The sequence below is a fragment of the Hypomesus transpacificus genome, chromosome 12 (assembly GCF_021917145.1).
Source record: "Hypomesus transpacificus isolate Combined female chromosome 12, fHypTra1, whole genome shotgun sequence".
NCBI classification, from domain to species: domain Eukaryota; kingdom Metazoa; phylum Chordata; class Actinopteri; order Osmeriformes; family Osmeridae; genus Hypomesus; species Hypomesus transpacificus.
In genome coordinates, this window is record NC_061071.1 from 3,713,929 (window position 1) to 3,728,627 (window position 14,699).

Below are 14,699 nucleotides of genomic sequence, written 5' to 3' on the forward strand. Positions count from 1 at the left end.
TGTTGATTTTCTGTGGATAGTAAATTCATACAGAGCATTGATGGAGATATTTAATACACATTTGCAAACATGACATTAACCAAATTATCAAACAAAACAATGCATTTATAATACAAAATAAATGGAAAATCCAAGCAGAAACAATACAAAGTCTTTGAAGCAGCTAAAAGTATGAAAAACTCTTCTTTTTACTTTGTTATTTCCACAGGAAACATAACAGATGTTAAACAGTTTAAGGCCTTTGCATTAGTTTTGGGATTGTCAAACATTACACCTGACAAAGTGAGTTGAACCCAGCTCTACTGTATGAATGTCTAGTGCATTAGAGACGTCCAAATCGAGATATTAAGTCTTCTTGAAAAGTGACACTATTAAATGTACTCTGCTATCCAAAGACCCACACTAGATACCGTGGTATAAGAGATCATATTTAGGAATATTCTGTGGGTCGATGGGACTCTGGACAATCATCTTCCCTCTCATAGCTCCCCTGTAGATCACCTCGATCAGGTCAATGAAGTCCTGCTTGGTCTTAAAGCTCCCCACAAACTTGGTGTGGTCTGGGGACCTGTTGAGAACAAAACGGTTATATCATTAATCCAAATAGTTTTATCAGTATGTAATGTATTAGGACATTTACTGATTCAAACAGTACTTCTAAACTACACAACCGATGTACAACATCAAATACCAACTACAATATTTTGCTCGGCTCACCCATAATCAACTTTCATATGTTGCCCATTGAAGAAAAAAACCGTTGATGGTATGTAGCTGATATCGAAATATCTTGTGTAGATCGGTGCTTTATCCACGTCCACAATATATATTGAAGCCATGTTACTCAGGTCGTGGGCTGTTTTTGACAGCTGTAAAATAAAGATAATCAAAATTAACAAAACTTAAATAAATACATTTTAATTAGCCAAAGTTAAGTTTGTATATAATTTTAAGGAGTGAATAGATTATTCCTAAATCTTAGTTAAAAATGTTCAAATTCCAAACATACAAAGTGGAGAGGATAAACTTATCCTAGGATTATTTGGCAATTAACTTAATAACGTCATTATACAGACAATTGGTCGGACAATAACATTTTCAGTAAAGGCCAGTGTACAACATGTGATTCATAGTAAGTCCAGGGAAAATTCCAGCAACCATGCAGTCAGCTAACGCAATGATGTTAACTACTAGGCTCTGCTACTACTCACAATTTCATCCAGCTGGAGGCAAACCGAGTCTTCATCTCTTCCAAACCGAAGAACCAAAACCTTTTCGGCAACACCCTTTATAACTTCGTCTATATCCTTTTTGCATGTCAATTTGGGCAAAAACAAACTCATTGTTAACTGTGAAATGAGACACTGTTTGTGTGCATGTAACCTGTTTAACACAAGGAAGTAACGTACTAACGCGTAGTGCAACACCACAATGAGCCCGTCATCATGATTGAAGTCCTAAAATGGCCCACCTATTTTCAAATGGTCTCGTAAATTAATATGTTTCTTAATATTCTGTGAAAATGTCATGTGCGTATTAGACCTACAAAAAACAGTAGTTTACGTTTTTATTTTACCTGGACACCAGTAGAGTGTAAACCGTTCCCCAATATATGGCAGTACGACCAAGTTCAATGTTGCACAGCTTTACAACGTGACCTTTCTCAGTCGAGAAGGCATGGATACAAAACTTAGGTCGTGTACACTAATCTTAGCGATTCAGTTGTCTGCACCAGCAAGCGTATTTAGTGTAGACTATGTAGGATTAAAATCTGGCGGATAGTGAGAAGTACATTGTATTCGACGATGGAAAACAAACGGGTATTGCTTCTTCTCAACCGGGACGTGACTTATTGGTGAGGCGACTAGAAACAACATTCGGTTAGAAAGAAGGAAACGATGAGGTCCCTCGGCCCGCAGCTTCTGCATAAACTCAGCAGACACTGCCGTCTTCTGGTACCAGAACTGGCCAAGACACATGTGATTCAACTGCTGAAATATCCCTGCACTGCTCCACTATGCTCCTTAAGATCCCCGACTCGACACTTTTTTACGTGCGTTTCATTGAGAAAAGATGTCCCCCAAACTCAACAGACAGATCAACCAGTGGAGAAACTTGACCTGGACATCTGGAAGTCTGTTATGAGATCACAAGTGTCTATGGAGGAGAAACCAGAATGTGTTGAAGAAGGCCTTGCATCACAAGGACCCGAAGATGCAGGTGAGGACTCCTCATTGGAGGCCACCCGGGAGCTGGTGATGATGTGGCGTCAGGCTGGGAAGCTGGTACCAGAGAACATGAAAGATGAGGATCTGCTGGCGCTAGCTAAGCTCACCACTAAGTCCTCAAAGAAGAAGTACCTAAAATACTTAGCCATCAAGGAGGGCCATAAGAAGGCCCGCAAGGAGAAGCAGGAAGAGAGGAAAGCTAAAAGAGTGTATCTGGAGGATAATCGGGTGAAGGAGGGGGAGGAAGACATGGATGATGAAGGTGGACAAACACTGAAGAACACTTTCCTCCTGCAGTTCTGGAGCCGATCTCTGGACAAGCTGCTGGCCTGGCGAAGTGCCCAGTCCATGGTGTTCGGCCAGCCGTTAGTGTTCGACATGAGCTACGAGCAGAGCATGGCCAAGCGGGAGGTGGAGAACACCGTCTCCCAGCTGCTGGAGGTGGAGGGCTCCAACCGCAGAGCCAAAGAGCCATTCCACCTGCACTTCTGCAACTTGCAGCCCGACAGCGGCTACCAGCGCGAGCTGATCAAACGCTACGGCGCGGACGCCTGGGAACGGCTGCTCATCACCGCCTCAAATCAGAGTTACGTGGACATGTTCCCCCCCGAACGGCTCGTGTACCTCACCGCGGATTCTCGCAACGTCCTCCGCACCTTTGACCATTCCAAGGTCTACATCGTGGGCTCGCTGGTGGACCGCTCCATCCAGACGGGCTTGTCACTGGCCAACGCCAAGCGTCTGAACCTCGCCACCGCACGCCTCCCTCTGGACGAGTTCCTCCACTGGGAGATCGGTGCCAAGAATCTGACCCTGGACCAGATGATCCGCATCCTGCTGACCGTGAAGGAGACGGGCAGCTGGCAGGAGGCGCTGGAGTTTGTACCCAAGAGGAAACACGATGGTTTTCACCCAACGCAGCATGAGCCGCAGGCACCACAGTCATGGCAGAAGAAGGTGTGGGAGAGGCAAGGCCCAAGCTCCAGGCCTACTAGCAGAATGGGTAACAGTGAGGGGACAGGTCGGGAGTCCCACTACACGACCAGAGACCCTGGTTTTAGAGGGGGGGATAAAGATGGTGCCAGAACGGTGAGGGACAGGGATAATGATGTCAATAGTGGAGCCAGAGACAGAAGATCCTCAAACACCCATAAGGACACAGCTGGGCGTAGAGAGAGGGATGGAACGGCATGGACAGGAGATGAAAACAAACCACCCAGCAGAGTCCGGACATCTCTGAAGAGCCAGATGGAGGAGCAACGGAGGAGCTCGGGCAAGAAGAACAGCTGGTGGAAAGACGAGAGCCCATGAGCAAGATCCCCAGACTCTTCCTTATTATGTGTGTATGTGGTTCCAAAATGAACTATGACGTATTGTTTACATGCATACAGATAAAAGGAAAGCATGTCCATTAAAGTTTTTTTGTGTGCTGACATTATTGGTTTATGTACCGTTAGAATCACATTACGAATATAGCACGCTCAGGAAAGAGATCTAAACAAACTATAACTTTATTTTGGTCTGTGACATGATGGAATTCAGAAAGGTTTTACAAGTAGTATAAGTAAACATCAACCATGGCACTCAAAATCTAATTTTGAGTTCATTTTATTTGCTCTTACTACTGCACTTACATTTAATAAAAATGTCTCAAAGACAAGGTGAACCACCAAGCTCCTCACACGAGACCTGATACATTATAAAGTCATGTCTGATCAATGAAAATCTCAAAGGCAGAAACACACCTACCAACTCTTTCAGCTCGCACGCAATAACATCTTGATCAGTGTGCACCACAAATAATCAAAAGGAGCAGGGAATTTACCTAAGACAATACCATTGGTATTGTGCTTAAAGTAAACTCCACACCAATACTGGCACGTTTACATTGCCAGATTCTCACTCTCAAAAATTGAAGAAATCTCTCAAATAAAAAAACTAAGAACTTTACGTTCACTAAAACATCCTGTGTACCCCATGTACTATCATTGCTAATACTTGAAGCAATTCCATAAATATAACACTTGTGTATAGCTGAATAGTTGCACGATATTCATACAGCTAAGAAATGTCCTGAAGTGTTTGCATATTAGCACTAATCTTAAAACATACATTTCCTAACCTAAATTAATTCAAGTCAGTGTTCGAGGCAGTGTATTCTCAATATGGATTAACTGCACTTTGCTACCTAGAAGAAGGGGCAATGTCCCCACAAACCTAAAATCTCTTAATTATGGAGGAGATAAACAAAAAGCCATGAATGAGGTCACATAGCTTGAACACAGTGTTCCACTTGGTATGTTGGTCTACAAAGAGGTCAAACACAGGTCATTGTACTCTCCCATAGCACAATCGTTGTAATGTTAAAGACATCAACTTCATGGGGAAATAACAGTCCCATGCTGGTGTAAATGGTCTCTCACACTTTGGTATTGGACTGGAATACTCCCCCCCCCCCCCCCCTGATTTTGGCTTCTTGACCTCTAGTTTAACTAGTCTGATCCAGACACTGAGGTCATGTGGCTCTGACCCCCCCCCCCCCCCCGACCTCTGACCCTAGAGCACCAGGATGTCTCCACTGCAGCGCTCGCAGCAGTTGAAAGTAATGTTCTCATAACGAGTGTATGGGTGGAATCGTCCGATACTCTTCTTATTGGTCAGAAAAGCAGATGGGGAGGAGTCATCGAGAGGCGGGTCAACCTCGACAGGGCATGAGATGGGGTCTAAAATCTTCAGCACCTGGGAGAAACAAGAATAGCCATTAGCAGGTGGCAAAGTTAGAGCAAAAGGCATAGTGAGGACAGAACTCCTCCTGACCTTCTCGGCCATCTTCTCAGCAGGAGTGTTGCAGAGCTCTGAGGCTGGGCTTCCCTTCACCCCACAGCTGCCTACATTTCCCAGCAGGTGCGAGTTGATGGCGTCAGCCAGTTTGTGATTGGCTACAGCCAGCTCTCCAGTGCTGAGGGGCTGGGCACTGGGGTAATAGGTCTGCTGCCTGCCCCACTGGAGAGACACCAGGAGCTGCTCCAGTGACCTGTCAATCAGAACACACTCACCATCACCATCACACGGGGATCGACAGGTCATCAGTGTGTGTGTCTCTTCAGAGGACAATGCTGGGACCGTGTACATGGGTTTGCCTCTTACCTGTGTGTGAGCATCATGTCTGTGGAGAAGTCCTCTCTCTCACTCAGCAGATCCTGGATGGCACTCTGAGCATCCCTGGTCTGGCGTTGGAGCACTGCTCTGGCATTGGTCAGCTCGTCCGCCATCACCCTGGCGACCGAGGTACACGGCACATTCAGGAAACACTTCGCATCCATGACATTTAACAGCGTTATAAGCTGATGACGACAACCTACACGTGCTGGTGAGTTATCCCGAGTCATTCATAGACCGGCATTATATGGACTGAAGCACTCAACCCTCGCCCACACACACACCTGCTGGCGAGGAACTTGCTCCTCCAGACGTCACACTGGATGCTCATTCGCTCCAGCTGCTCGGCCGTGTGAGCCAGGTTCCTGCCCAGCGCCTCGTTCTCCAGCAGCAGCTGGCTCTTCTCGCGGGCCAGGCGCTCAAAGTGGTACTGCAGGTCCCCCCCCACCGACGCCACCAGCAGCTTCTTCAGCTCGCGGTTCACCTGCATCGCGACACAGTGGCACGTGTTAGCCCCCACAACAGGCCTTTAGTTAGGGGATTAAGAATGGGATTATGCTAATAGTGCTATGCTAAAGAAATGATTTTGAATACATTTGAATGGAATGCATTGCATCGTTTTTTGATATCGTGCCACAAAACGTTGTTTACTAGCAGCACTTTATATCACTTAGGAGAATCCAGCTGTCCTATTACTAGCGCACGCTCCCTACCTCAGTCTGAACACGGATCTGGTTTGACAGGCCCTCTTTGTCCTGCAGCAGCCTGCGCTCCGAATTCTGTAGCTTCTCCAGAGACCCCCTCAAGTCCTCCAGAGGAGGAGAGGGAGAGGGAGACAGGCGATTCTCCATCTGCTGCCCGGCTTCCCCCTTTCCCTCCATCGGCAAGACAAAGCCGCTCCGGCTGATGGCTGCGCGGGGGACCACGATCCGCACCACGTCCACCTCCATGCAGGCCTCGCGGCTCACCTTGCCCAGGTGGAGCACCCCGGGGTGCTGGGGGGAAGTTGAGGGCACAGCTGGGGTGGGTCTGCTGGTGTGCTTGGGGCTAGCCACCTTCAGCAATGGAATCCCTGCCAGAGGCGTGTTTGTGGCAATCTCCAAGGCAACCAGTGGCTTGTACGTTTCCATCCCATCGCCAGGGCCTCTAACTGGCACCCGGGCAGAACCTAGAGCAGAAGACATTTGGAATGTTACCGTCCTATAATGTACTAGCTGATGGGGTGAATCAGGGCTGAGTAGACTGAAAGGATAAACACTGGTCTGTAATCAAGGTCTTGAAAAAACAGGTAAAGCGAGTTACTTACCCTGCACAGCTACTGCTGTTGACATGGTGGACGCAAATGTTTTCACAGTATAGCTAATTACAGGAGAGTGTCCGTGCCCTGGGATATCTGCCTGAGTATTACCTGTGGTGGGAAGGAACAATTCTACATTGGTCATGTGAAAGGTCGTTATCTAAAACAAATTATCTATTAAATGTAAAATTGTGCTAAAGTTACCTTTGAGCTAAGTCCAAAAGTAATCTACATACACCAGGCATTTCATACAACATCCTTTTACAACACAGCCCAAACACCTTCTTTATCTATCAAGATAAGGACAGAGTAACAACAAACAAACGTTAGCTGTGCTGGCTAGCTAGTTGGCTAACTTTAGCTGGTAGTGCTAGTGTGGTCGAACTAGAGATAACACTGAGCAAAACTTAGTTAAATCCCGTGACAGTACGCTCTGCTGGTTGATATTTTAAATGGAAAATGTAGCAAAATAACGAGCAGTTATGTAGCGAAAGAAAATATTATTTTAGCCTACCAAATCTCTCTCAACTGCTTGACGCCATCTTGATTCCTAACCGGATACTGTTGGCCGAACTGGGCTATGATAGCTTGTCTGGCGGAAGTTGGGAAGTGTTCGACAGGGTGAGAAGATAGGAACCTATGCTGTGGTTGAAGGAGCGGTAGGACTGAAAATATGGGCACACCAGATGGAAACTGAAAAGGTACGTGCGTCTCATCGCTCCTATTCACCAGTTATAAATAAAGTAATTGTTTTGGATTCATAACAATTACGGGTGAGTGTGAGATTCAATAATCGTACAAGAACGCTTTCCAAGTGAATTGCTTTAAATTACTTTAGTCACTTTTACAATGGGAGTGCACGGGCTGTGGAAGTTGCTCGAGAGCACGGGGAAGACCATCAACCCGGAGACGCTTGAAGGAAAGATTCTTGCTGTTGGTATCCTTATATTGCAGTGTGTGTGTGTAGGTGTGTGAGTGTGTGTGTGTGTGTGTGAGCGAGAGAGAGAGAGAGAGAGAGAGAGAGAGAGAGAGAGAGAGAGAGAGAGAGAGAGAGAGAGAGAGAGAGAGAGTACTAATATGGCAGAACCTTAATCAGAACCTCAGACATCAGTATCTGGTTGAACCAGGCAGTGAAGGGAGTGAGAGACCGGGAGGGTAACAGTGTCCAGAACGCCCACCTGCTCACTCTCTTCCACCGCCTCTGCAAGCTACTCTACTTCCGCATCAAGCCTGTCTTTGTGTTCGATGGTGATGCTCCTCTGCTGAAGAAACAGACATTGGTAAAGTGTGTGTGTGCGTGCATGTCTGCTTGCATGTTTCTGTGTATGAAAGAGATGCATTGTGACTATGTTTCTATCTATTTTCAGAACCTAAGGAGACAGAGGAAAGAGGAGTTGAACCGTGAGTCCAAACAAACCAACGAGAAGCTCCTCAAGACCTTCCTGAAAAGACAAGCCATTAAGGCTGCACTGGGAGAATGCAGGTGAGTCACCGAGGAGGGAGAAGTCCAGTCCAGAAGCTGTGGAGAAACAATGATCTGAAGAAGAAGAAAAAAGACAGTGTCTCTTTGTTCTCCGATAGACCATTATATCCAGTGAAGCAGTTTTCCTCAGCAGTGATATCTGAGCTTCTCTCCTCCAGTACTGAGGCTCTGCCCAGCATCTCCAGTGTGAGAAGAGATGAGGTGGATGACATGTACGTCCTACCAGCCCTACCACCACAGGAGGAAAGGGAGAAGAACAGGTGAGACAGAGGCCTATCTGAATTGGCCTCAACAATGGACTGGTATTTAATCCACCATGAATGATTTGAACTGGCAATCCTGAACGGATCCATATGGCCTCCCTGGCCTTGCCCCCGGCCCCTGTATCTCTTCAGTTCAGAGGAAGAGGAGGAGAAGGAGTGGGAAGACATGGCGAACAGTCATCACATGTACCAGGTGAAATGCTTCATAGGCTTTGATATGAACTCGAAAATGCAAATTCCAAACCTCAGCCGTTGTGTAAGATGATTTGTTGGGATTGTTTGTTTCTCATGGTGCTATTGGTTGCTGGGAATCGATTTCTTTTCAGGAGGAGTTGAATGAAAACCCTAACTCTGTGGATATCAACTCAGAGGAGTTCGCCAGCTTACCTCCGGAAGTGAAACACGAGATCCTTAAAGACATGAAAGAGTTCAGCAAGAGACGCAGGACTATGTACCACAAGCCTCCAGAGGTAACAGACACACACATCCACGCACACACACCCTTTCACATACTCCAAGTATGGACAAGTCTATCTCCCTGCTCCTGCCAGTGTTCAGGGGAGTTCTCCCAGTACCAGCTGGCTGGACTGCTCCAGAGGAACAAGCTGAACCAGAAACTGGAGGGGGTGGAGCGAGAGATGAGCCAGCGCAGCGCCGGAGGGGTGGAGCATCTCTACAACGAGGAGGAGCACAGCGTGGAGTCACGACGCCTCGTCTCTGAGGACTCGGCCCACTACATCCTCATCAAAGGTTCACGTCTCTCTGCGTCTAGCCATTTGAAACAGTCTGGAGACCTTGTTCCTCATTGTGTGTGTGTGTGCTTCCCAGGCTCTAAGAAGAAAGAGAAGGTTCCAGAAAGCCAGCCTGCCGCCCTGCCCTGGGCTGGCGGGCCCCTCTCAGGGAGGAAGAGGCAGGGGGGAGGGGGGAGGCCGGAGCCCCTGTGGCGCCCCATCTCAGAAGAGGGGCCCGATGAGGTGTCAGGTCCCTCGCCGAAGGCCCCCAGACTCTCCCCGCCCCTTCAGACCAAGGCAGCGCCCCCCTCCCCCCGCACACTGCAGGCCATCGAGGCTGCCATGGTCGACAGCTTTGACGAAGAGGACGAGGAGGAGGAGGGGGGGAGAGGGGAGGGTGTGGTGGAGGGTGTCCAGGGGAGAGCGGGGGGGGAGGTGTCTCCACGTACCCTCCTTGCCATCCGACAAGCCCTAGGAGAGGAGGATGACTTGCCCCCGTCAAAGACCCTGACTGGCGGCTCCCCCGCCCAGCGTCCAGCGCAGAGATTAGTCATTAGCAGCAGTTCAGAGGAGGAGCCAGAGGGCGAGGGCCAACCCCTCATCAAGGCCTTAACCAATGAGGATAGGCTCGGATTGAGGAAACACCAACCAGACTTGATTCTTCCGATGGACAGTGTGGTGCTGAGCGGCTCAGAGGAGGAGCTGGAGGAGGCCTTGAGCCAGAGGAACAGAGCGTTCCTCTCCACAGCACTGGAGCATTCGGAAGGACGTGCGAGCACAGAGAGAACCAGGGACGGAGGGATGGAGAGAGACAAACCGAAGGAGAAAGATGGAGAGATGGACTGTCTGACTTCTACTGGAGGGGATGACAGGGCGAGGGCAGGGGAGGCAGGGGGTCAGAAGGAGAGGTCTGGTCCTAAAGGAGGGGTTGTTACAAAACCAAGATCCCTCCCTAGCACAGTGTCACCTCCACCGTCTGGGTCCTCTCTGAATGGAGCTAAGGAGGCAAGAACCAGCCCGATAACACTCACCCGACTCTCTCCAAAGGAGGAGAGGAATGAACAGAGTGAGGAGACGCAGCAGAGGAATGACGAGATTACAGAGACAATGGACAGTGAAGACAGTGACTCAGAAGGTAAAGGTTGCAAGGTGCTTTTCCTTGAATGTTAGGACTGGGTATCGATGTGGTCCTACAGCGTTTTCGAACGGATACCAATATTTGTTGTGATGCCAGTTCCTCCTGTGTTTCAGACGGCTTCATCGAGATTCCTGGGTGGGAGGAGCCCAAGGAGGAGGAGACGGGTGATTCTCTTACAGAGATGGGGGGTGGAGTTCCCTCTGCGGAGGACCATGAAGATATGACCAAAACCGAGGAAGAGGAGGAGGAGGAGGAGGAAGGTGGGACCGAGGGACTAAGCAGTGAAGCTGCTGCCCTGGGAGAGGGGGATGAGAAGGAAGACAGCCAAGATGCACATCAAGACCCTCAGCCTTCTAACGAGTCCGGCCCAGCCCCCAACCTGCCACCCAATGAGTGGGAACACATCGATGTGGTGAGCTCATAGGTCTACATAGACAGACCTCTCCTAATGGGGCATTCAGCCATCTCTGTCAAGATTCTTTTTCTGTACCTCATGAACGTGGATCGCTATGCTGCAGCGAGAAACACCTGCACAGGAAGGAAGTCAACCAGACCGGAAACTCCTTTACTCTCCTGTTTTCTCATGTGCAGCCGTTAAAGTAAAAAACAAAAAAATGAGTTTGCAGTGTGCAGTACTAACAAGCAGCAACAACAGAGTGGCTTTTGTTTATGAACCCTTTTGTTGAGAATGTTCAATGGCCACGTTTGACAAGAGTGGATGCAGTACCTGTGCTGTCCTGCAGGGGGAGCTGGCGGCGCTGGAGAGCACCCTGCAGGCCCAGCAGAGCAGCCTGACGGAGCAGAAACAGCAGCAGGAGAGGTTTGCTGCCACCGTCACTGGACAGATGTGTCTGGAGAGCCAGGTGTGTACACACACACACATGGACATCATGACATACACATGTCCTGAGGGGGCAACACAGAAAGTTCTATATTATGTAGAGATGATGTCAAATGGCTGTGTGATGTTTCATGTTCCGGAGCAAGCGCCTCATAGGCTGTGGGGGAATGTGTGTGTGTGTTGAGGAGGCAGGGGCGGTCTCTGGAACACACCCAACCAGCTTTTGCCCTCTCCAAACCCCACACAGCCCAACGCCATGACACCATGTTGGGCAGAAAACATTTTATGACCATGCCACACAAGCATCTCTCCCTTTCTCTCTCTCTCACTCTAATGTCCTGTCTCTCTCCCCGTCTCTGGCAGTCCCTCTCATCAAAACAACACATCAAATAGCGTTCCATATTTAGCAGGATCCCTCTACGGCTCCTGTGTGTGGATAATAAGCTGCTGAAAGGGGGGTCATGATGACTGGATTCAGGTGTCACAGTGACTACGCATCTAATCCCCTGAAAGTGTCTTTGTTTACCGCTCCAGGGAGCTGCTAGCTCTCTCCAGCCAGACGCAGATTCCTCCCTGCCCCACCCTAGACACACTCGCACACCCCCACACACACTGTGTCCCTCGAGCAGTGATTCCGTAAAGGTGACCCATTGCTGTCTTCCCTGCGATTCGAAAGTAAGATGATTGTTAAAGGTGTGTGTGTGTTTGTGTGCGGTTCCTCCCCCCCCCCCCTCCTTTCAGGAGCTGCTGCGCCTGTTTGGCGTGCCCTTCCTGGTGGCCCCCATGGAGGCGGAGGCCCAGTGTGCGTCGCTGGACCGGGCCGACCAGACCCACGGCACCATCACGGACGACAGCGACGTGTGGCTCTTCGGAGGACGCCACGTCTACAAGAACTTCTTCAGCCAGAACAAATACGTGGAGCATTACCAGTATGTGGACCTGCAGAACCAACTGGGTTAGTTGTGTGTGTGTGTCTGTGTGTGTGGGTGTGTGTGTGTGTGTGGGTGTGTGTCTGTGTGTGTGGGTGTGTTTAATTAGCCCCCAGCAATACAGCAAGGGCAGGATAAGCGATGATGTTGATGAAGCTGGTCTCTGATAGGTGTGATGTGTCAGCACTGGAGCAGGTGCAGGGATGGGGGGGGGGCAGTGATGATGGGCCACTTCCATAGTAGGCCAAACCCACAACGACCATACCATCCTTAATGCTACCATTCCATCACCGGTCAAGCCATCCAGTAATCCCCCCCTCCTCTCTATCTCTGTCTCTCTCTGTCTCTCTGTCTTTGTCTCTCTCTCTGTCTCTCTGTCTCTCTCTCTTGCTCTCTCTCTGTCTCTCTCTGTCCCTCTGTCTCTCTCTGTCTCTCTGTCTTTGTCTCTCTCTCTGTCTCTCTCTCTTGCTCTCTCTCTGTCTCTCTCTGTCCCTCTGTCTCTCTCTGTCTCTCTGTCTTTGTCTCTCTCTCTGTCTCTCTCTGTCTCTCTGTCCCTCTGTCTCTCTGTCTTTGTCTCTCTCTCTGACTCTCTGTCTCGCTCTCTCTCTCTGTCTCTCTCTGTCTCTCTCTGTCTCTCTGTCTTTGTCTCTCTGTCCCTCTGTCTCTCTGTCTTTGTCTCTCTCTCTCTCTGTCTTTGTCTCTCTCTCTGTCTCTCTGTCTCTCTCTCTTGCTCTCTCTCTGTCTCTCTCTCTCTCTGTCTCTCTCTGTCTCTCTGTCTTTGTCTCTCTCTCTGTCTCTCTGTCCCTCTGTCTCTCTGTCTTTGTCTCTCTCTCTGTCTCTCTGTCTCGCTCTCTCTCTGTCTCTCTCTGTCTCTCTCTGTCCCTCCGTTCCCTCTCTGTGTTGGGGGGTGCTGCAGGTCTGGACAGGACCAAGCTGATCAACCTGGCCTACCTGCTGGGGAGTGACTATACGGAGGGGGTCCCAGGGGTGGGCTACGTCTCTGGGATGGAGATCCTCAACGAGTTCCCCGGACCAGGCATTGAGCCCCTTCTGCAGTTCAGGTGTGTGCGTGTCTCTGTTCAGGTGAGGTCGTGTGAGCCTATGTACTCCGATGTGTCTTTATCCCCAAGCTAAAAGAGACTGTATGTATGTGTGTGTGTGGGGGGGGTGTCTTCCCAGTGAGTGGTGGTCCCAGGCCCAGCAGGAGAAGCGCCTGGTGTCGGACCCCCGGGACACCAAGGTGAAGAGGAAGCTGAGAGGGCTGAAGCTGCAGCCAGGCTTCCCCAACCCAGCCGTGGCCCACGCCTACCTCCAGCCCCCCGTCGACCAATCAGACGGCTCCTTCTCCTGGGGGCTCCCACACCTCGACCTCATCAAGGAATATCCTTTGTGTGTGTGTGTGTGTATACGTGCCTGTGTGCGTGCCTGTATTTGTCACTGTATGTGTGTGTATTTCTGTGTGTGCCTGTGTTTGTTTTGTGTGTGTGTGTGTGGTTTCTTTCCTTGACCGCTGGAACGTTCTGCCTGAGTCGGTTTGGTTGGAACAGCAGGAAGACCGAGGAGGTTCTCCGGCCTGTTCTCAAGCAGCTCAAGACCCAGCAGGTGAGAGAGCACTTCACATGAAGGGGAGATTGACTCAACCTCTTTCGAACCAGATTCCACTCTCCCGACAATCCTTTTTTGCAATAAAAGCCTGTATCAACATCTCTCTCTCTCACACTGTCTCTCTGTCTCTCCCCCCCTACAGACTCAGTCGCGCATAGACTCGTTCTTCCGCTTGGAGCAGCAGGACAGGCAGGCCATCCGCAGCCAGAGGCTCCGGCGGGCGGTCACCTGTCTGAAGAGGAAAGACGGAGGGGCGGAGGGGGAGGGGGACAGTGAACCAGAGGACACCGCGTCCAAGTCCAAGAAAGGGAAGGGGCGGAAGCAGCAGAAAAGAGGAGGAGAGGAGGAGGAGGGGAAGGGGGGAAAGGAGGCCGCAGGGGGCTCTGGAGGAGGTTTTCTGGGCTCCAAGCTTGCAGAACCTGCTTTTGGGCTGACGGAGGATGTGGGAGGGGCCAGCCAGGAGGGGAACCTCGCCCCCCGGCCTAATAAGGGTGTGTCCCAGCCTAAGCCCCACCCACAGAGCCAGAGCAGTAGTTCAGGGGAAGACTGTGAAGGTGACAGCAGGGTCACCATGGTAACTGCCCGCTCCGTGTTTGAGGGAAATCCACGAGGCCGGGGGAGGAGAGGTAAGGGGGGTAGAGGGCGGGTCAGAGGCAGGGGCACAAAGACTCAATGAACTTTGAACTGACTTTGTGAGAGGGGACAAGAATGGAACTTTAGTACGCAGAAAATTACGAAGCATCCAGGGAATGGTAAACATTTTGAATGACAATGTAAATTCTTGAGGAATAAATGAACGTGTCTTTGTCATACTACCTACTGTGTCCTAGTCTATTGGCATACACTGCTGCTTGAAGGTAGCATGTAAGCCAAATGCAGTTGAAGCACAGTCCACATGCAAAGTCCCCAGTTGATGGATTAATTACAGGATCTTCTACAGGTCTCAGCACAGTTTTTCCCAGGTTAGTCCTGCCTTTTTGATTGGTTAACAGTCTGACTGGCAGCTCAGGGCTGCCTGCCATTCA

The 14,699-nt window shown here is 49.8% G+C and overlaps 4 protein-coding genes across 6 annotated transcripts; 2 read left to right on the top strand and 2 right to left on the bottom strand.

Moving 5' to 3' along the window:
* Positions 1 to 35: 35 nt before the first annotated feature.
* txnl4b (thioredoxin-like 4B) lies at positions 36 to 1,427 on the bottom strand. The gene is made up of 3 exons (XM_047031026.1): positions 1,212 to 1,427; positions 718 to 869; positions 36 to 568 (listed from the first exon to the last, which is right to left on the bottom strand). Exons 1-3 carry the CDS (start codon positions 1,341 to 1,343, stop codon positions 403 to 405), a joined length of 450 nt encoding a protein of 149 aa, XP_046886982.1. The 5' UTR covers positions 1,344 to 1,427; the 3' UTR covers positions 36 to 402.
* Positions 1,428 to 1,644: 217 nt separating this feature from the next.
* Positions 1,645 to 3,644, top strand: trmt10c (tRNA methyltransferase 10C, mitochondrial RNase P subunit). 2 transcript variants are annotated; one of them, XM_047031223.1, is made up of 2 exons: positions 1,645 to 2,856; positions 3,028 to 3,644. In XM_047031223.1, the coding sequence occupies exons 1-2, from the start codon at positions 1,899 to 1,901 to the stop codon at positions 3,537 to 3,539; spliced, it is 1,470 nt and encodes a 489-aa protein (XP_046887179.1). In that variant the 5' UTR covers positions 1,645 to 1,898; the 3' UTR covers positions 3,540 to 3,644. The 2 variants fall into 2 exon arrangements, with proteins under 2 accessions (XP_046887179.1, XP_046887178.1); XM_047031222.1 differs by having other exon boundaries at positions 1,645 to 3,644.
* Positions 3,645 to 3,723: 79 nt separating this feature from the next.
* Positions 3,724 to 7,263, bottom strand: blzf1 (basic leucine zipper nuclear factor 1). Of its 2 annotated transcripts, XM_047031224.1 has the most exons (8): positions 7,199 to 7,262; positions 6,889 to 6,974; positions 6,694 to 6,795; positions 6,101 to 6,555; positions 5,672 to 5,871; positions 5,376 to 5,504; positions 5,046 to 5,262; positions 3,724 to 4,967 (listed from the first exon to the last, which is right to left on the bottom strand). In XM_047031224.1, exons 3-8 carry the CDS (start codon positions 6,716 to 6,718, stop codon positions 4,785 to 4,787), a joined length of 1,209 nt encoding a protein of 402 aa, XP_046887180.1. In that variant the 5' UTR covers positions 6,719 to 6,795; positions 6,889 to 6,974; positions 7,199 to 7,262; the 3' UTR covers positions 3,724 to 4,784. The 2 variants fall into 2 exon arrangements, with proteins under 2 accessions (XP_046887180.1, XP_046887181.1); XM_047031225.1 differs by lacking the exon at positions 6,889 to 6,974 and having other exon boundaries at positions 7,199 to 7,263.
* A 35-nt stretch (positions 7,264 to 7,298) lies between these two features.
* ercc5 (excision repair cross-complementation group 5) lies at positions 7,299 to 14,489 on the top strand. Its single transcript, XM_047031301.1, has 16 exons — positions 7,299 to 7,385; positions 7,523 to 7,621; positions 7,789 to 7,964; positions 8,052 to 8,167; positions 8,326 to 8,427; positions 8,563 to 8,623; positions 8,757 to 8,900; positions 8,982 to 9,180; positions 9,259 to 10,296; positions 10,413 to 10,711; positions 11,043 to 11,162; positions 11,882 to 12,095; positions 12,986 to 13,130; positions 13,249 to 13,449; positions 13,587 to 13,671; positions 13,817 to 14,489. The coding sequence occupies exons 2-16, from the start codon at positions 7,534 to 7,536 to the stop codon at positions 14,348 to 14,350; spliced, it is 3,522 nt and encodes a 1,173-aa protein (XP_046887257.1). The 5' UTR covers positions 7,299 to 7,385; positions 7,523 to 7,533; the 3' UTR covers positions 14,351 to 14,489.
* Positions 14,490 to 14,699: the final 210 nt, after the last annotated feature.